General features: G+C 45.0%; 1 protein-coding gene and 1 pseudogene across 1 annotated transcript; both read right to left on the reverse strand.

Moving 5' to 3' along the window:
• Positions 1-6805: 6805 nt before the first annotated feature.
• LOC123348331 (olfactory receptor 10A4-like) lies at positions 6806-15909 on the reverse strand. Its single transcript, XM_044985846.1, has 2 exons — positions 15709-15909; positions 6806-7747 (listed from the first exon to the last, which is right to left on the reverse strand). The coding sequence occupies exons 1-2, from the start codon at positions 15907-15909 to the stop codon at positions 6806-6808; spliced, it is 1143 nt and encodes a 380-aa protein (XP_044841781.1).
• Positions 15910-17532: 1623 nt separating this feature from the next.
• LOC123348050 lies at positions 17533-18597 on the reverse strand (annotated as a pseudogene).
• Positions 18598-21340: the final 2743 nt, after the last annotated feature.

The following is a 21340-nucleotide window of genomic DNA, read 5'->3' on the forward strand; positions in this document are numbered from 1 at the left end:
GAGTCAGTTTCGTTTTGAACCGGAGTGGGACAGCTCCAGAATACAGCCTCTTATTAAGTAGTGAGTATTAGTATTAGTGAAGGAAATAAACTGCAGACGCCCAAGGGGTCCGTGGAGAGGTTCATCTCTTCCACGCCACCATCATTTTTTCCGTCGTAGTAGACACCTTCAGGCCCCTCCGTGTCTTCTGTTTTCTGGGCTGTAAACTGAAAATCTTTAATTCTCTGGAATAAAAGGGCTTAAGAGAATTAACATGGTATACCTTAGGCTTTATGTGGGAGGTGGGGGATGCTATGAGTTAACAGCTCCTAAGCGCTCCTGACCGTGAATGGTCCTTCCCATGACTCTTCCATTTTATGGGCCTGGAGCACCTTTAAGACCATGACTTGGTCTCCTACTTTGAAGGACCGTTCTCTGGAATATTTATCATACCAAGCCTTTTGCTCTTCCTGAGCATCCTTTAGATTTTCTTTAGCAAGGGCTAAAGAGTGTCAGAGGGTGCTTTGTAGGTTGCTTACAAAGTCCAGAATGTTAGTTCCTGGAGAAGGCGTAAACCCCTCCCATTGCTGCTTCACCAACTGTAATGGCCCCTTAACCTCGTGGCCATACACAAGTTCAGATGGTGAAAACCCTAAACTGGGATGTGGTACAGCCTTGTAGGCAAAAAGCAACTGCTGCAACACTAGGTCCCAATCATTGGAGTGTTCATTTACGAATTTACATATCATGGCCCCCAAAGTTCCATTTAACCTCTCCACCAGGCCATTGGTTTGATGGTGGTAAGGGGTGGCAACCAAGTCATTCATCCCATGAGCTTCTGTCATAGGTTTATTCCCCACTTTGAAATTTAGTATCCAAAAGATGGGGACCTGCATGGATCCTTCTAAACTTAAATCCTAGCTTAGATCTGGTAATACTGCCACCAGCAAAGAATATAGTGTTTTGGCACACTCCCTGTCCCCCCAAACCTTTCCCTGGGGAACACAGATCCCAAACTCCTGGGATCTTAACACAAAGGGAAATAAACCATTCCCCCTCCCAGACTTTTCCTCCCTAGGTTGCCTTCAGAGACTCCACACTGATTCAAACTCCTTGAATCTAAAACAAAGAGGGATTCACCTTCCCCCCTCCTCTCTTCCCCCCACCTATCCCTGGTGAGTCAGACTAATCCCCTGGGGTCTCAAACAAGGGAAAAATCAAACAGGTTCTTAAAAAGAAAAGCTTTTAATTAAAGAAAAAACAAAAAGGTAAAATTTAGCTCTGTAAAATCCAGATGGAAATTTACAGGGTACAGCTTATGAAACTAGAGAGCTAGCATCAGTACAAATACAGCAAAGAGGTAAAATATTGTTCCAGCAAACACACATTTGCAAATACAGAAATTAATCAAAAGACTAATCCGCCTTTCTAATACTCACTATACTGAATAGAAGAGAATATTTCAGGAAGCTTGGAGAGCCTGGATATACATCTGGCCCCTCTTAGATACAAAGAGAGAACACTCCCCAAAACAAAGAACCCAAACAAAGGCTTCCCTCCACTGAGGTTTGAAAGTATCTTGTCCCCTGATTGGTCCTCTGGTCAGGTGTTTGCCAGGTTCACTGAGCTTGTTAACCCTTAACTATCTGTTTATGACAGCTTCCCACAGGTTTTTTATGGTCTCTGCCAGGAAATTAGTTCCCGAATTGGTAAGGATGTCGGAGGGCCAACCTACCCTAGCAAAAATGTCTGCTAATACCTGGCACACACTTTTATCCCTGGTGTTGCTTAAGGGTACTGCTTCTCATCCCAGAAAATTCCCCACAGAATTCAGCCTCTTATTAAGTAGTGAGTATTAGTGAAGGAAATAAATAGGTTGATGTTTATTTCTTTGTAACCTGTCTTGTGCAATTAGAGGAATAGTCAAATTGGGTATTTGGGTATTTTTTTGTGTAACTAAGTTTTTGCCCTGGGGAACATCCTCTGTGTTTGGAATCTGTTGTCTGTGAGAGTAGCTGGTATGCTAATCTCTCCCACAGGGTTTTCTTTTACCTTTCTTTTCTTTAATTAAAAGTCTTTTTCTTAATATCTGATTGATTTTTCCTTGTTTTAAGATCCAAGGGAGTTGGATCTGGATCCACCAGGAGTTGGTGGGAGAAAGGAGGAGGGATGGTTAATTTCTCCTTGTTTTAAGATCCAAGGGGTTTGGATCTGTGTTCACCAGGAAATTGGTGAAGTCTCTCAAGGCTACCCAGGGAAGGAAAGTAGTGCTTGCGAGTGGTAGCCGCCAGACCAGATCTAAGATGGTAATTAAGCTTAGAAGTGTCCATGCAGGTCCCCACATCTGTACCCTAAAGCTCAGAGTGGGGGTGAGACCTATAACAACTAGGAACAAGGCATTTAGAAGGAAAAATTATTAATTTTAAAACAACACATAATCTAGCTTAACTAGTGGCCTTGCTTCTTCAGACACCCCAGTGGGATCCTGTCTCTCTGCTTCCTTTCCTTGATTCCCCCCAGACAACTTGCTTTATAATTCTGCCATTATATGTTTGATTCTCTGGTTCCCAAGCCTTTACCTATCCTGGCATTTTCAATATCAGATCCAGTGGTGAGCTTGAGCCGGTTCGCACCAGTTCGCGCGATCCGGTTGTTAAATTTAGCAGCCATTTTAGAACCGGTTGTTCCAGGACAACCAGTTCTATAAGGGCTGCTAAATTTAACAAAAGCTCCGGCCCAAGCTCTCCTGCTCCACCCGCTTTCTCCTCCCCCTGCCCTGCTTCCCACGAATCAGATGTTCGCGGGAAGCCTGAACAAGCAGCAGGCAGGCAGGCAGGTAAGCTGGGGAGGGGAAGTGCGGCTCCGCGGCGCGGCCTGGCTCGGCTCCTGCCCCGGGCTCCGCGGCGGGGGCTCCTGCCGCCCCAGGGTCCGGGGTCCGAGCGGCGCAGCACGGCGGGGCCTCCTGCCACCCCGGGGTCCGGGGTCCGGGCGGCACGGCACGGCGGGGGCTCCTGCCGCCGTGGGGTCTGGGGTCCGGGCGGCACGGCACGGCGGGGGCTCCTGCCGCCGCGGGGTCCGGGCAGCGTGCCGCGGGGGGCCCTCCTGTAGCCGCGAGGTCCGCGCGGCGCGGCGTGGCGGGGCTGCATGCCGCCGGTCCGGGCGGCGTGGCGGGGCGGTGCCTCCTGCCGCCGGTCCGGGGTCCGGGCGGCACGGCGGGGCGGTGCAGGTCCTCCTGCTGGTCTGGGGTCCGGGCGGCGCGTAGCGGGGCGGGGCAGGGCCTCCTGCCCGTCCGGGCGGGGCGCGGCGGGGGCTCCTGCCGGTCCGGGGTCTGGGCGGGGCGGCGGGGCGCAGCGGGGGCTCGGCTCCTGCCCCGGCGTCTGGGCCCCAGCCCCAGCCCAGCTGGGACCCCATCTCCAGGCAGCAAGGTAAGGGGAGCAGGGAGGGCGTCTTGGATAGAGCCTGGATGGGGTAGGGGTCCTGGGGGGCCATCGAGAATGAGAGGAGGGGTTGGGTGGGGTGGCAAGGGGCAGTCAGGGGACAGGGAAGGGGGGGATGGGTCAGGGGTCCCGGGGTGTGTGTGAGGGGTTGGATGGGGCATGACCCCCCCCGGGGGGGGGAGGATGGAACCGGTTGTTAATATTTTGGCAGCTCATCACTGATCAGATCTCAGGTGTTTGCTGAGAAGTGGCTTATCATGAGCCATTCTTTTTCCTTTCCTGATTGATTACTCTTACTGCCCCTTAATTAAGTTAAATCTGAATATTTGTAAACGGCCCAAGGACCAGGTCAAAACACAGTGTGCAGAAATTATTACAGAGCCATTCCAATTTCATCACATGCATACTTGTCTTAAAGATGCTTTACTCAAACCAAGTTATTGGGATTAATCCAGTAGTAACTGGGCAAGGTTCTCTGGCCTGGACTATACAGGAAGTCACACTAGCTCATCTAATGATCCCTTCTGGCCATAAACCTTATGAATCCATGAAAAGTAAGAACAATGAATATCTTAGGCCATCATCTTCAAAAGTGTCCTCTGGCTTTGAGATACCTTGGGCCTGATTTCTAGATTGCTGATCGCACCCAACTCCACAAAAAGCCAATGGGACCGGCAGATGTTTAGAACATCTGAGAAACAAATGAAGCCCCAAGGCCAATTTTTACCAAAGTGTCCACTAAATTTGAGTCCCTCTTCTTTTTTATGCCTCGTTTGTGAGCGTTTGACCTGGTTTGGTTTGGTTTGCTTTTGCTGAATACCCTCAGTGGTCATGGCTGGGGTTGTCAGTGCCCATCACTTTTGGAGAAAAAGGTCCAGATTGGCTGAAATTAAACTGAGGTACCCCGATTTCATGGTCTCCTTGCAACATTTGGCCTCAGAGTCTGCCCGGGGCAGCTACCATGAAGCAAGGAGCTGAGCAACAGTGGTCTATAAGCCTCCAACACTTGGTTGAATCATACCATTAACATCCAGTTCTGATGCCGTTACTTAGGATTCCTTTTCTGCAAGCCCTTTCATCTTTTCCCGAGTAGTGCTTTCCCAGGTGAGCAGGACCCATTAAAGACAATGAATAAAAGTCTGCAAAATCCATAATATATTTTAAGGTTTATTTCATCTGACCTTTGGCATAACACAGGGCAGTGAACTTCATCCAGTGATTCCTGCCTCCAGCCCAGCAAATTATGGTTGAACTTTAATGCTTTGTTCATAAAGGCATCTGATCTTGGTTCAAGCTGGTATTTTCAAGAGACCTGGAGGGAATTATTGCCTGATTCGGACTGTATTTCAATGGAATTTGGTCGCCTCACTAACGTGGGATCTAAAACTCAAAGAGATGGAGAAAGTGGCACATCACTTGTCATGCTGAGGATAAGGCCATTGCTCCTTGACTGGAAAAAGTCCATAGTAGCTCTGATGTATATGGCTCTGTAATCAGGCCTGGATTAAGACAAGATCCATGAATCCAGTGCCTACACTGGGCAAATGCCCAAGGCTTTAACAGAGGTTGCCTACTGCCAGAGAGAATTGGAATCTGCTAAGGGGACATCACTGGCAGATTGTTGAGACAGAAATATCATAAACTCTTTGCTTTGTTGATGGTCTCATGGCTGGATGGAATCCAGGTCCTAATCCACCTCACCCCACTACTGACCTTCACTGTGTGTTGTTCTTTAAGGCCCCAATTCAGCAAGGTACCGTTAGTACATGTCTATTTTTTCAGCATATTCTTAGTGCCATGGAACTCAATAGGAATTCTCACATTTAAAATTAAACACATGTTCAATCATTGTACTGAATTGGGGACTAAAGTGCTTGGAGTCTGCTTGGCACAGCTACCATGTTGCACTCACTTCCGATGCAAACAGGTAATGAGGAGATGCACACACTGTGCTCTTCCTTTTGTTTGTTCCTCTCTCATGGTTAACCTTTAATATAAAATACAATCTCATTTAGACAGAGGCTGAGGTTTCCAAAGCTACTTAAGGGTTTTTATCACCTTGTTCCCATTAAAACGAATGGGAATTGTTTGTCTAAATCTCCTAGCAAGCTTGGAAAAGCTCACCTGGAGACTATATGCTTGTTATTTGTCTATGGGAAAGATAGTAGATGTCAAGATAGTCATAACAGAGTTCAAGATCACATTCAAGGCTGGAGAATTATGGCCTGACCCACTGCTGAGCATGGTGGGATTTGGGATTTTTTATTTAATTAATTAATTTATTACCTTTTGTACTTCTCTATGATAACATATAATTCAGCTCAGCGGAACATGTGCTCCCAGTGTGATGCTGTGGCCAAAAAAGCAAATGTGATCCTGGGATGCATAAATAGGGGAAGCTTAAATAGGAGCAGAGAAGTTATTGTCCGTCTGTATTTGGCACTGGTGTGACTGCTGCTGTAATACGGTGTCCACTTCTGGTGCCCAGAATTCAAGAAGGTTGTTAGTAGATTGGAGAGGGCTCAGAGAAGAGCCAGAGAATGATTAAAGGATTGGAAAACATGACTTCTAGTGATAGACTCCAGGAGCACAATCTGGTTAGCTTAGCAAAGATAGCATTAAGGTATGACTAGATCATATGACTAGACATTTATAAGTACCTACATGGGGGACTAAAAAGGGATATTGGGCTTTTCAATCTAGCAGAGAAAGGTCTAACATGATCCAAAGGCTGGAAGTTGAAGCTAGACCAATTCAGACAGGAAATATGGCACAAGTTTTTTAACATTGAGAGTAATTAACCATTGGAACAATTTACCAAGGGTTGTGGTGGATTCTCCATCACTGACAATTTTAAAATCAAGATTGGATGACAACTCATGGTTGCCCATGACTGTCATGACTGCCTGATGGAAGAGGCTCTGCAGGATGTTTGGAATTTTGTTGACATTCAAACATTTATGGGGCAGATTTCCAAAAGTACAGAGGGTGGTTGGGTGCCTGTAACAAGGGGGTCTGGCTGTTGAAGGGAGGTGACTAAGTGCTACTTGTGACTAATGCTCAGCCTCCCAGAGGATGGATCTCAGGCCAGGGATCAGGCGACAGCCTGAAGGTTGCTTGCTCCATAGGTAAGAGGCCAGCTCATTTAGGGAGAGAGACCCAGGAGAAAGGAGCTAGAGGTCTCTCCACACCCGCCAGCTGGGAGGCCTGGCTGAAGAGACCTGCTGTGTGTGCAAGGGCTGCAGGACGAGCCAGGCAGGACCAGTCTGTCTTGACTTGCAATGTGGGTTGCACTGTTTTTTTTTAAATAAACCCACCCCTGGACACACTGACATGCCCCCAGGCCGCACTGGAATTCATTTGTGCTCTTGGGAAACCACACCCTACGTTCACCGAGGGCATGTCATCCCATGGAGCACCCTCCTCAGGGCCTCCTTGACCTCCTTGTTCCTCAGGCTGTAGACAATGGGGTTCAGCATGGACGTCACCACCGTGTAGAAGAGGGCCAGGAGCTTGTCGCTCTCCATTGAGTAGCTGGACTTGGGCCTGAGGTAGGTAATGATGCCAGAGCCATAGAAGAGCAAGACAACGATGAGGTGGGATGAGCAGGTGGAGAAGGCCTTGCGCTTCCCCTCAGCTGATGGCATCCTCAGGACGGAGGCAATGATGAAGAGGTAGGAGGCCAGGATGAGCATGAATGGGGAGGTTATGAAAAGAAGAGCCACCAGGTACACGGCCAACACGTTCATGGAGGTGTCCCCGCAAGCCAGCTTCAGAAGCGGCGGGATGTCACAGAAGAAATGGTTGATCCTGTTGGGCCCACAGTACGTCAGACTGAAGACATAGCTGGTCTGGCTCAAGCCCACCAGCATCCCCACCATCCAGGAGGCTATGGCCAGTTGGGCGCAGGCTCCCTTTCTCATGACGAGGGTGTAGCGCAGCGGGTTGCAGATGGCCACATAGCGGTCGTAGGCCATGGCAGCCAGGAGGCAGCACTCAGTGATGCCAAAGAGGGTGAAAAAATACATCTGCGTGGCACAACCCCATAGTGAGATCCTTCTGTTTTCTGACACCAGGCTCACCAGCATCTTGGGCACAATGGATGTTGTGTAGCAGATCTCCAGCAGGGACAGGTTGGTGAGGAAAAAATACATAGGTGTGTGGAGGGACGGGTTGGCTTTTATGATGGCCGTGATGAGAACGTTCCCCGTCAGGGACACCGCGTACATGGACAGAACCATTGCAAAGAGCAGCGCCTGCAGCTCCACCAGCCAGGAGAATCCCACGAAGATGAACTCTGTCACTGCGGTCTGATTTCCCTTGTCCAATGGCTTGGCGTATTTCAGTGGCAGAGGGCGTGAGCAAAGTCACATGCATCAGGGAGGAGAAAGCATGAAAGTCATTTATTTACCTTTTTTGATAAATGCAAAAATACGTCCAACTGAGACTGAAAATTTAGGCAAAGTGCTTGCAAACCAGCCAAGGAGGCTGAATGCTCAATTCCCATTAAAATTAATAGGATTTGGATATCCAGAAAATGGAAGCCATACCATGGATTCATCTACTAAGGCCTCCAACATTATGACCTAATTCAATCACAAATTATTAGTAGAGCTGGCTGGGAAATAAGCTTTTTTCCAGAAAAAAATAATAATTGGAAGTCCAAAATCCAGATTTTTTTTTCACTTTTCAGTGGCCAAAAAGAGAAAAATGATTTTAATTTTTTACATTTTCTACACAATCCTGAATATTTTCTATAAAAACAGTAATTCTACTGAGAAAACTCACAAGCTATGATAAAGCCATTTTCTACAGAAAATATGTTTTGATGGAAAATGTTCTTACTAGTGCTAGTTACTTGGATAAATTCAAGAATCACTTGGAAAAATTCTCTGCCTTGCATTATGCAGGAGTCTTGACTCAGTGATTTTAATTCATAGATTTTATTCCTAGCTTCAAAGGCCAGAAGGCTAGATTGGATCATTTCATCTGTCCTGCATAACAAAGGCCATAATGGACCCTTATGGTCTGAAAAATCAGACCTTTCTATCTCATTGGATCTTATTACAACCTGTGTAGCTGAGGGTACAACCTGTCTCAGAGGGTAGCCAGATTTAAACTAAAGTATAGAAATACATAGTTTAAAGATAGGTTCATGAGAGGCTGAAGTCCTGTATTTTGGTTTGAATGGTCAAAGACAGTGTAAAGTTTTCTACACTACCCTCTAAATTTGCTCATTCCTAACAGAGATGGGTGACATTTTTCAGCCAAACTTTTTTTCTTTGGGTAGAGGGGAGGTTTAAAAATGCAGATAAGATACAGAAATGCAGAAACATTTAGCAAATTCATGTCTGTTTTGCTGAACTGTTCATCTTGAAAAGAAAAGAAAAAAAAGAAAAGAAGAAAAAAATCAAAATGTTTCATTCTGAGATTTCCAAAATGAAAGATTTTGATTTTTTGGGTCAACATGAATTTTTGTTTTGGAATTTTCTTCAATTAAGAAAAAAAATCAGAAATGTACAAAAATGCTTGAAATCAAAACAAAACATTTTAGTTCAGGTCAAACTAAACATTTTGGTCAACACAACACATTTGTCTTTTCGGTTTGCAAAAAAATTCCAAATAACTTTGTTTTCAAGTTATCCAAAATTTGTTTTCTTGTTTTGGAACAGCCAGAACTTCAAAAATCTATTATTTGCACTGCAGTTCTAACTGTCATAACCAGTTGTGTGAATCAGATCATGATGCTTTATTTTTGACCAATTCAGTGCTTAATAGTTTTTACCGACAAGGTATTTGGAACATTTTACTAAGACCAACCAAATCATTTTATACCTGCGAACAATCAGACAACTGATGCTAATTATTTTCATTTGCTGGTCACTACAGATAGATTTCTGCCAGCAACAATCAGTTTAGAGGATGAAAAGCTTTACAATCCCTCAAGATGTGGGACCAGATGAACCAGCACGTGGAGCCAGAAGAAATGCATCTTCTCTGCCCTTGTTCTGTGCCTTTGGACTGAACTCGGTGGGAATGAATGCTGGGGAAATTGTTGCACCATTCAGTGGCTGGACATTTGCTCCCTGTTTGGGTGGAAATGAGCAAGCGTTCAAAGATCCATGGCACATTCTCAGCTACTAGCCACTGTTTAGCGAAGCAGCAAACAGATCAGATGGAGAAAATCTTTACCAACATTTAGTTCTTCAGACTGCTGTAATTTTAATTGAGAATAAGGGAATGGGCAGCAGAGAGAAGCACAAAGGACAGAGAAGATGCAGTTACACTGAAGAGCTTTCTTGCTTTCCTTCTGTTTATGCATTGTGTCCATCAGCAGAGATCTGTTATCGTCTAACATCCCAAATATGCAATTTTCACATTTGAGAAGTGTGAAACTGCATCATTGCTTCGAGCAGGCGCAGCGCTTGGCTGTCTGTACCTACCCGACAGCTGTTTCCCTGTCCCCATTGATGTTAAGGCCCATAAAGTTTCCCCTCTCTGAGTCATGCCTGACAGCTGGATTCTTGGTGCCAGACGCTGGTGCATGTCCCTCCTGCTACCCACTGAGACACTGACTCTGGCGGACACTCTGGCTTTATTACAGAGATTTCCCTCTGCTTTTCTGGCTAACTTGGAAGATAAAGGAGTTGTTGATCTGGCCAATGAATCTTGGCATTGGTTACAGAGGAGTTCTGTGTAACACCTAGGATTATTCAAAGGCATTTACACAGCTGTCTGTGTCTTGGTGAGTCCCAAATGATATTACAAAGAACCCATTGCCCAAGATATTGCCACTGTACACCAAAGTAAGAATTCATCATGAACAAGTGACGCTAATAGCAAATGAGTAAGCATTATATAGACACTTGGTACTATGGTGTTTAGCACAGTATACAAATCTATATAGAATAGAACTTTGACATTATTATTATTAGTAGTCGTAGTCATTGTCCCATCACACTGGCCTCTGTTCACCTGACTACAGCTTGAGGCCTTCAGATTCTCAGTGGATGGAATCAAAAACCTTTCTGCTCTGTGCTTTACAGGCCAGCAAGTAAGGAAACATAGACACTCAGGCCTCACAGTGATCTGTGCAGGCTTGGGACACAGAGCAGCTAGTGAGAAACCCCTGCTCCAGCCCCCCATGGTCTCCTCTCCTCCAGTCCAGTGCTCCAGATATTGTATTAATAATAACACCACAGAGCTCTTCTATAGCACTTGGAATCAGTTGATCTCAAAGTGCTTTATAAAGGAGATCTCTGTCATCACCCCCATTTCATAGGTGGGGAAACTGAGGCACAGAGTGAGTTAGTGGCTTGCCCATCGTCACCCAGCAGGCCAGAGGCAGAGTTGGGAACAGGACTCAGGTCTCCTGAATGCTAGTCTAGTGCTCTACTTACTAGTTCACATTCTCTTCTGTAGCAACAGTGGCATTATGAAGAAGTCTGGGATAATAAATAAATCTTGTGGTGTGCCCTGGAGTTGATTAAACCTAGATACTCTGGACCAAGAGCTCTAGGCAGTGGTAGGTTGATTGGCTCTGTGTCACCTCCAAATCTTTTACTTCTACCTCTGGATTAACTCCAGTCCTAGTGTCATCACCAAATGGAAGAAATTTAGTAGGTAGGTGTTAGTTACATTTCTGAGAGCTGTGCAGGAATCCAAGGTTTTGTGTCATGGGAAATTCTAAATTTTGCAAATGTTTCCATTCCAAAATGGACCAGGAAAAAAAATTGAAATTTTCCACGAAACAAAATTTTGAAAAAAAAATTATTCATTGTGGGTCAATTGAAATTCTTCATTTGGATGAAAATGAATCATTTCATTCTGATTTCAACTGTATCATCTCACGTCATATCAGATACAAAAACTGAAATGAAAAGTCATTGCAAAATGGAGAACTGAAACATTCCATAGTGACCTTATCAGAATACTCCATTCTGGTGAAGAAAAAACAAACAAACAACAGAAATTTCATTGAAATGGATTCAATGAATGAACTTTTTCAGTCCAGATGAAACAGCATTTCCACTGAGGTCTAATGTTTATTATTATTTTTTTCGAAATTCAAATGGGGGGGTTACTCATAAATAAGATCAAAGGCCCAGATTTTTAAAGTAGTTGGATACCTAAAACCCACTGAAATCAATTTGATTGAGGAACCAAGATATTTTTGAAAATCCCGCTTGGTGCATAAATACCTTTAAAAATCTGGATTTAGGTGCCCTGACACTGAACTCACAATCCACATAGGAGGAACTGCCCAGCAGTCGAGAGAGAATCCATGTGGTAAAATAAATTAACTCAGTCTACAAATACAATATATTCCATCCCCGGGCCCCTTCCCTCATCGTTTTCCAAACTTCCTGTCACATAGATCCTCTCTGCAGCATGCCCTAAGTGTCAGCAGGGCTGTTTTCAACACTTCACTACTAAATTCATATTTCATGGATATTAAGACCAGAAGAAACCGCTGTGACCACCCAGTCTGAAAACACAGACCAGACAGTTGCATCCTCAGTACAATGAGAATGAGCTACTGTTATTTATCGTAGTGTGTAGGAGCCCTAGTCATGGAACAGGAACCCTGTGCGAGTGCTGGAAAATATCTTTTAGAAAGATATCAGATCTTGATGTAAAGACTCCAAGAGAAGGAGGATTTACCACATCCCTTGTTGAATGTTTCTAATGTTTAATTACCCTCCCTGTTTAAAACTTGTGGTATATTTCTACCCTGGATGTGTCTAGCCTCAATTTACAGCCATTGGATCTTTGGCTGCTAGGGAGCCGTTTACTATCAGAAATCCTTTCAGCCCATGAGCAAGTCACCTCTTATCCTCCTTGAGCATTAGCTAAACAGGTGAAGTTTCCTTCATGTCTCACTGCAAGGAAGGTTTTCCAAACTTCACATATTTTTGGTGGCTCTTCTCTGAACCATCTTCAAGTTTTCAATGCCCTTTTTGAGGTGTGGAGACCACCAACGTACACAGTATCCCAGTAACTGTCCCTGCTAGTCAAACGTATTGCCACAAATTCTGCCCTGCTTTTCACCCCATGACGCACCAAAGAAGTTTCACATTAAGTGGGGTTAGCACCGTCCCATTCTACTCCTACCTCTTCCCTTGTCACGCTTGTTTAGAAGTCAAACCAGCTAGGATTCCGGGGCTTACCTCTGAGAAAGGCACCATTCTCCTGGCTGGCTAAGGACTTGCTTGTGGATAGAACCAGAGTATTTCAGCTCTCTTCCCCTACCCAGGAGGACTCATCAGCTGAAGCTCACAGACACTTCCTCTGAGGAATAGGGTGTTAGACCAGCATGTCCCTTTGGGTTGGCTCCCAAGGAGAGGCAGCTGCCTAATGCCTAGAACTGCCTTTGGAAATCCCAAGCCGAGGAGCTGTTTTCTGTCTGATGTACAGGTCTTTGCTTTAATGGGAGTTCCATCCACAGGTAGCGACGGGGGTTCAAGAGTCTGCCTTACCGGGCTTAGATTTGTTGTAGTTTTACCATAAGACATTTTACCAGAAGGTTACCAAGGAAGTTGAGAAATCCCTACCCATGGAGGATTTTTAAGAGCAGGTTAGACAAACATTTGTCAGGGATGGTCTAGGGGTACTCGGTGCGGGTGTGTGTGTGTGAATTCAATGGTGTTCTGAGGTCCCTTCTAGCCTGACATTTCTATGTTTTTTTTTTCATGGATTGCATTGAGAGCATGAGGCAACACACGGGTAGCAATAGAAGCAAGTGCTCTGCCTCATACTGAGCTCAGGGAATAGTCTGATGTGGTAGGACAGCCCAGTGGTTGGGACTTAAGACAGCTTGGTTCAGTTCCTGGTTCTGCCAGATACTTCCTGTGGGACCTGGGGCAAGTCATTTAGGGCCCAAAGTTTATATATTATATTATATCACAGCCAAAACATTTTATAATTAATATAATATAATCAGAACAGTAGTCAAAATGAGACATGAGTAACAAATAAGATTATTCCTAGGCCAGATTTTGCCCCTTACCTGCTGTGTATTTGAGGGTAAATGTGGGTAAATGGAATGTAGCCTTGGTTATTCACCTGCTACGCTGGGTTTAACCCCACCACACAGACTTTGGTTCTTGTGGGCTGCAGTGATCACCACACAGAGGATTTTGCAAAAATGCAGGACTAGGCCAGTGATATTCACATCTGTCTGAGTTAACAGCTGCAGAAAGAATAACCTATTGTCATAGAGAGCAATTAGATGTATTTGGACCCACTAGATACATTTGGTTAAAAACACTGAAATGGTTCAAAGAATGCCTGACCTCCCTTCTGCCTGCTCCCTCCTCTTTTCCCCTTCCCTGTCCCCGGTCATCTCCTTCCCTCCTTCCCACCTTTCTCTATTCATGTGTGTCTTGTCCTCTTTTATTACTGCCCCACCCCCCAAATATGCTATGTCTATGTAGCATTGTCTGTCTTTGTATTGTCTCACCTGGTTGCTTTGAGAAGTTGTAAAATTGTGTAATCCCATAGTCCTACTGGAGTGGAGCCCTGTGCCTGACCCAAACCTCATGGGACTTGACTACAGGCATCGGGTTCGGGATGCATTGGGTACAGAACCCAACAACAAATGTCAGGTTTGGGTTGATGATGAAAATTCACACCCGGGAGATGGAGCAGTCCAGACCCTGCACCTCCTCCAGACCCATTCAGTGATGGGGAAAAGGGATGCCTGGAAGTGGGGGCTGGAGCTGGGTTGGGTGGTGAAGGATGGCCAGGCAGAGCCATGTCATTTTGGGTAGTGGGAGGAGGGCTGTTTCCCCTCCAGTGTAAGAGACGCTCCCAGTTGTGTAAAAGCAGCTTCAGACACAGGCAACAGGGATCCAGGTGGGCAGCTGTTTAGGGTGAACATGGCAGGAAGTGGGAGGAGGCTCTGCAACTCCAATTTTTGGCCAAAATCTCTCTTTTGGATTTTTTTGGCTGAAAACTTAAACATTTCCATGGGGAAAAAATGTTTTGTACTGGTTCCATTAAGACCCTATTATGACAGTACAATGAGTGTGGAGTGAGAATCTTAGGACATATGTGCTATGTATGTTGCTGAAGAAATTATAGGTAGATCACTCTGGGCTTTGCTGACACATGCCTCTGTTATTTTTTTTTCTTCTCTTTACAGAGGTAACCAGAAAGTTCCCTTCTGTGAAGTTTGGCGGTCATGTTAGCAGATATATTGTAGTGTTGTAACAACTGTCATATTTCATGAAGTCAGGCGAAAAAAGTATTATACACTAAAGGACAGATTTTTAAAGATATTTAGGTGCCTAAAGATGCAGATAGGTGCCTAGTGGGCTTTTCAAGAATATATTGGCTCCTAATATCTGTTGAAATCAATTAATTTTAGGTACTGAGGTGTTATAAAATCCCAATAAGTGCCTAACTGAATCTTTAGGGACTTAAATTTATTTGAAAATCTGGTCTTAAGTAAATATTCAATAAAGTTAAAAGGGGTGAAATAACAAGGCCGTATTTGGAGATCTGGGGAAAGATACTTTTTTTCTTTCTTTCTTTCAGAGAACACACAAGAAAAAATTAAACATCTATCACCAAGTTCACCAAGTTAATAAAACTGTTTTATATTTTTTTTCCTAAAACAGTGTTTAATTTTAAGTGCAAAGGGAAATCTGCTCAGGAACAGGGGCTGGTGCATTGTCCTCTCTACACTGAGGGATGGGCGGAGTGGGTAATAAACTTACACTGGTCAGGGTTTTGACCAGAGCAAGACTGAACAGCTCTGGGGTCCTAGGGTGGGGGCTGAAGTTTCTCTGTCGTTGAGTGATTAGCAAAGGCATTCATGTAGCTGCAGCCGGGTGTGTCCCTGCCTGTGTAAATGCTTGTGTGAGCGCATGACCAGGAGAGGTCTGCAGCTTGTCACAGCATCACAGTGAGTAAGGGAGTCCAGGCTGGTGAGACAGAAGGCTCAGTGGTACTCCAGTTCCAAGTTGCACCTCGGGGTAGTCTGTCACACTCAGTTCAGTGGTGAAGGCACTCAGCCAGGTTTATCAACGAAGCATGGCTGTAGTGCCCTATACGTGTGACAAGTACAGGAGCACATGTATGCTCGTTACAATGGACTCGGCTCAGTGAGAAGTGTGATTTTCCACTTTCCGCTCGTCTGAACCAAGACACCCCTTCCGTGACCCCTTTTGATGCACTGATACAAACAGGTTACATATTGCCCCTCCGATGTGGTGAGTTACCACCCTCTACCTTGTCCTTGTTGGTTCCATCAAAACATCTCTAACCATCACACTGTCATACTGACCTTATCTTTAGGCGGGGTCAGTGTGTACCTGTTATCTTCCAGGAGTGTGTTCCTACCATCAAAAGTATTGGGGTGTTCTGGTACCATACTTCTGGAATGTGTTTGCTTGAGTGCCCTGTACTTAGCACTTCTCAGCAATGTGTCTCCTTTTGCAATACCAGCCCTGTTCTTGCCAAGTTCTGTGAACGTGTAGGCAGCCATGTTTTGTAACGGGGCCTGACTTCTGCCTATAGCCTGACTCTTGCTAACTTTGCTTTATATCAGCAGGGCCTGATTACTTTACTTCAGGCCTTAGTCTTCATACCAGGCCCCTCATACCAGGCCTTATGTCTCAGGTTTTCTCTTTCTACTGCAGGAGCAAATTAAAACAATAGTCCCATACCACACCCACCTTCCCTCAGGGAGGGACTGGCCCGCACCCATCTGTAGTCAGTTCCTGCTCTGAGCCAGGCCTATCTCATAGAGTCAGAGCTGGACATCGATCCCCACTCTCTGCCAACCCCGAAATGAGCTGGGCTTTCCCCTGCTAGCCCCTCCCTCCAGTAATGGGGCATAGGAACATAAGAACAGCCATACTGGGTCAGACCAATGGTCCATCTAGCCCAGTATCCTGTCTTCCAACAGTGGCCAATGCCAGGTGCTTCAGAGGGAATGAACTGAACAGATAATCATTGAGTGAACCATCCCTTGTTGTCCAGTCTTCTGGCAGTCAGAGGTTTAGGGACACCCAAAGCATGGGCTTGCATCTCTGACCATCCTGGCTAATAGCCATTGATGGACCCCATGCTCTGTTACCCTTCCAAGAGTTTCACTGTACTGGGGTGATCTCAGGAATTCCCTGAGGACACGACACCTTTGTCCAATAAGTGACTGACACAAGCAGTTCAAACACACAAAGCCTTTTAACACAAAAATCCCTATTGCAGTTAGCTAGAAGCACCTCGAACCGCAGTGACATACAATCAGAGGTGATCCTGAATAGGCAGCTTCCCGCTTCCGATGGCCAGTTGTCTGCAGGTCATCGGGGGAGAATGATTTGTGACCACGGCTCTTGCTAGCAGTTCTCAATTAGTGTCTTCTCTCTTGCTCCCCCTCTCTCCTGCTTTGGTTCCCTGGCTCTTGTTTATCTTTATAGTTAAGACTTTGGACATGTGCTGACTTTGTGGTTAACCACTTGCTGCTGCGCCCCATGTCATGACCTGCTGCTTTACCACTTTTTGTTATTTTTCCACAAATTTGTTAATTGTTTTGCCCCAACTGGCTGTCTAAGTGACTTGCACACTTTCAGTTAATGGTGGTAAAGGTTTCAAAAAGCAGTAATGCTTGTTTTCCATTATCATCCCCCAACTGATCTAGTTTTTTTTTGCCCAGTTATACTTTTGGCCTTCACAACATCCCTGGCAATGAGGTCCACAGGTTGACTATGTATTGTGTGAAGATATGCTTTTTGTTTGTTTGTTTGTTTGAAACCTCCTTTCTTGTGTTATGTGAAGGGGTAAGTAACACTTCCTTTTTCACTTTCTCCACACCAGTCATGATTTTATAGACTGAAATGACCAGAACTGCACACAGTATTCAAGGTGTGGACGTGCCGTGGATTTAAATAGTCACAATGGAGTGGGACAGAGGTGACTGAACCCACAGCAGCTCATGATCCTCTTCCTGGCCAGTGTGGGTTTGCATCACAGTATGTAAATGACTTACATAACCAAATTCTACTGAGTTCTGTGCTAGGTTATTCACAGTGGCCTAAAGGAATTAGGCACTAATCTGCCAATGGGAGTTGGGTGCTAAACCTCCATAGGCTGTTCTGAAAATGACAGGCTAAATCATGCCTAAGTTCTGCAGCACAGCTTTCCTGAAGGCCCCTTTCACCTCTTTGTTCCTCAGACTGTAGATGATGGGGTTGAACATTGGGGTGATGACTGCGTACATGAGAGACAGAGCTTTATGAAAGGCTAGGAACCGCTCAGCCAATGGCGACACATATATGATATAGTATTCACCCAGGAAAGCTTATGTCTAATACATCTGTTAGTCTGAAAGGTGCCACAGGACTCTTTGTTGCTTTTTACAGATCCAGACTAACATGGCTACCCCTCGGTTACTTGACATACATGATAAGGATGGTCCCGTATTACAGACTCACCACCAGCAGGTGAGAGGAGCAAGTGGAAAAGTCCTTTTGCCTCCTGGCAGAGAAGGCAATTTTCAGGATGGGTGAGAGGATAAAAATGTAAGACACAACAATGAAGAGGAAAGAGACCAGGGATACCAGGGAGCAGGAGACCAGAATAATCATTTCCGCCATGGGGCTTTTTGTGCAGGACAATTTTAGCAGCTCCTCCATGTCACAGAACAAATTATTCATTTCATTAGGGCCACAGAAGCTTAGCTGGGGAACCATCCCCACTGCTAATGCACTGACTGAGAAACCAGTTGTCCAGGAGGCAGATATCAGCTGAAGGCAGACCCTGAGGTTCATCATAACGTTATCACTGAGTGGGTTGCGTATGGCTAGATAATGGTCATAAGCCATGACTGCAAGTAGGAAACACTCAATGCAAGCCAAAGCACTGAAAAAGAACAGCTGCGTGATGCAGTCCCTGAAGGACATTGTCCTGTCCTCTGCCAAGAATCCAGACAGCAACCTGGGGGCAATGACTGAGGTCTAGCAGGTGTCCAGGAAGGACAAGTTCCCCAGAAAAACTTACATGGGGGTGTGATGCTGCTGATCAGCCACAACTAGCACAACAATCAGAAGGTTCCCAGCCATAGTCACAATGTAGATTGCTAGAAACGGCACAAATGTAGAATCTGAACTTCATCCAGGTTCCTGATTCCCAGCAGAATGAACTTGGTGATGGATGTTTCATTTTTCCATTGCATGTGTCCCATGTGTTCTCTGGAAAGAAAGAAAGAAAGAAAGAAAGAAAGAAAGAAAGAAAGAAAGAAAGAAAGAAAGAAAGAAAAATTGTCTCTCCCCGGATCTCCAGATATGTCTTTGTTCTACCATCCCTTTTAACTTTATTCAATATTTATTTAAGAAATGATTTTCAAAAGATTGAGGGTTTCTCTACACTGCACATTTGTCGTTAAAACTTTTGTTGCACAGGTGTGTGAACAAAACATCCTCCTGAATAACATAAGTTTTAAGGATGAAAAGTGCCGGTGCGGACAGTGCTTTCTTGGAATCTGTTCTCTCCTCAACGAAGCAACAGTTCCTCATGGGAAGGAGGGCTTATTTTGTCACCGAGAGAGAGCTCTCCCGGTGACAGAGGCAGCTACACTGCTTACCTTACAATGGTGCAGTTGCAGCGGCACTGCTGCACCGTTTAAAGATATGCAGCATAGACATAGCCTCAATTAGGCACCTAGTGGGATTTTACAACACCTCAGTACCTAAAATAATTGATTTCAACAGATATTATGTGACAAGATGCTTTTGAAAATCCTAGTAGGCTCTAAATACCTTCAAAAATCTGGCCCATATCCTTTTTAAAAGCATTAGCAAATCCATCTAGAAACATTTCTACATCTTTAGGCACCTAAATACCTTTGGAAATCTGGCCCTTAGTGTATAATACTTTTTCATTTGACCTGATAACATACGAGTTGTTACAGCACTACAATATATCTGCCAACATGACAACAGAACTTCACAGAAGGGCACTTTTTGTTACCTCTGTAAAGAGAAAAAAATAACAGAGGCATATGTCAGCAAAACCCAGAGTGACTTACCTATAATTTCTTCAGCAACATACATAGTACATATGGATGAGATTCTCACTCCACTCCCATTGTATTGGCATAATGGGGTCTTAGTGGAATTGATCCAAAACATGTTTTTTTCAATGGAAATTTTAAAGTTTTTAGCCAAAAAACTTGAAAAGAGAGATTTTGGCCAAAAATTGGAGTTGCAGTGCCTCCTGGGATATGTAGTTTGCACCTCATGTCTCCATTCTCAAGAAGCTGGGATCCCCCATCTGGACTACCTCTTCCATAATGCAGCAGGAACGGGGACTCCATATTGCAAAGCTATCCCTCACTAAGATCATAGAATCATATAAGACTAGGATAGGAAGAGACCTCAGGAGGTCATCTAGTCCAATCCCCTGCTCAAAGCAGGACCAACACCAACTAAATCATTCCAGCCAAGACTTTGTCAAGCCACACCTTAAAAATCTCTAAGGATTTAGATTCCACCACTTCCCTAGGTAACTCATTCCAGTGCTTCACCACCCTCCTAGTGAAACAGTGTTTCCTAATATCCAACCTAGACCTCCCCCACTGCAACTTGAGAACATTGCTTCTTGTTCTGTCATCTGCCACCACTGAGAACAGCCTAGCTCCATCCTCTGTGGAACCCGCCTTCAGATAGTTGAAGGCTGCTATCAAATCCCCCCTCACTGTTCTCTTCTGCAGACTAAAGAACCCTAGTTCCCTCAGCCTCTCCTTGTAAGTCATGTGCCCCAACCCCCTAATAATTCTGTCACCCTCCACTGGACTCTCTCCAATTTGTCCACATCCTTCTTGTAGTGCGGGGCCCAAAATACTTCAGATGAGGCCTCACCAATGCCGAATAGAGGGGAATGAACCCGTCCCTCGATCTGCTGGCAATGCTCCTACTAATACAGCCCAATATGCGGTTAGCCTTCTTGGCAACAAGGTCACATTGCTGATTCATGTCTAGCTTCTCACCCACTGTAATCCCCAGATCCTTTTCTGCAGAACTGCTGCTTAGCTAGTCGGCCCCAGCCTGTAATGGTGCCTGGGATTCTTCTGTCCTAAGTGCAGGACTCTGCACTTGTCCTTACTGAACCTCATCAGGTTTCTTTTGGCCCAATCCTCCAATTTGACTAACTCACTCTGGACCCTATCCCTACCTTCCAGCATATCTACCTCTCTCCTCAGTTTAGTGTCATCTGTGAACTTGCTGAGGGTGCAATTCATCCCGTCATCCAGATCATTGATAAAGATGTTGAACAAAACCGGCCCCAGGACTGACCCCTGGGGCACTCCACTTGCTACTGGCTGTCAACTAGACATCGAGCCATTGATCACTACCCGTTGAGCCCAACAATCTAGCCAGCTTTCTATCCACATTATAGTCCATTCATCCAGCTCATACTTCTTTAACTTGCTGGCAAGAATACTGTGGGAGACTGTATCAAAAGCTTTGCTAAAGTCAAGATATATCACATCCACCACTTTTCACTTATCCATAGAGCCAGTTAACTCATCTGTCATAAATATAAACGGAAGGGTAATAACCTTTATGTATGCAGTAACATCAAATCCCTCCTGGCCAGAGGTACAGAATCACTTACCTGTATGGGGTTAATCAGTTTAATTTGCCTAACTTGCATCTGACCAGAACAACCAATGGGGAAAAAAAGATACTTTCAAATCTCGGGGTGGGGGAGTTTTTGTTAGTGTTCTTTGTTTTGTTCCCTCTTGAGACAAAGAGGGAGACCAAGCAGGTAATCCAGCTCCTATTAAAATGATACATCTATGCTGGAAGTAATATTATTCCTGCTTTGTAACTGGGAAGCAGAGTCAGAGGGGAATCCTCTCTGTTTTAAGTCTTTTTATTACCCTGTAAAATTACCTTCCATCCTGATTTTACAGG

Source organism: Mauremys mutica, chromosome 13 (assembly GCF_020497125.1).
Source record: "Mauremys mutica isolate MM-2020 ecotype Southern chromosome 13, ASM2049712v1, whole genome shotgun sequence".
NCBI lineage: Eukaryota > Metazoa > Chordata > Testudines > Geoemydidae > Mauremys > Mauremys mutica.

Coding starts and splice junctions, on each gene's coding strand:
- LOC123348331 (XM_044985846.1), bottom strand. CDS start 15,909: ATGGCTGCCTACACGTTCACAGAACTTGGCAAGAACAGGGCTGGTATT. Junction 7,748..15,708: donor TGACCCCGCCTAAAGATAAG/GTCAGTATGACA, acceptor AAATACGCCAAG/CCATTGGACAAGGGAAATCA.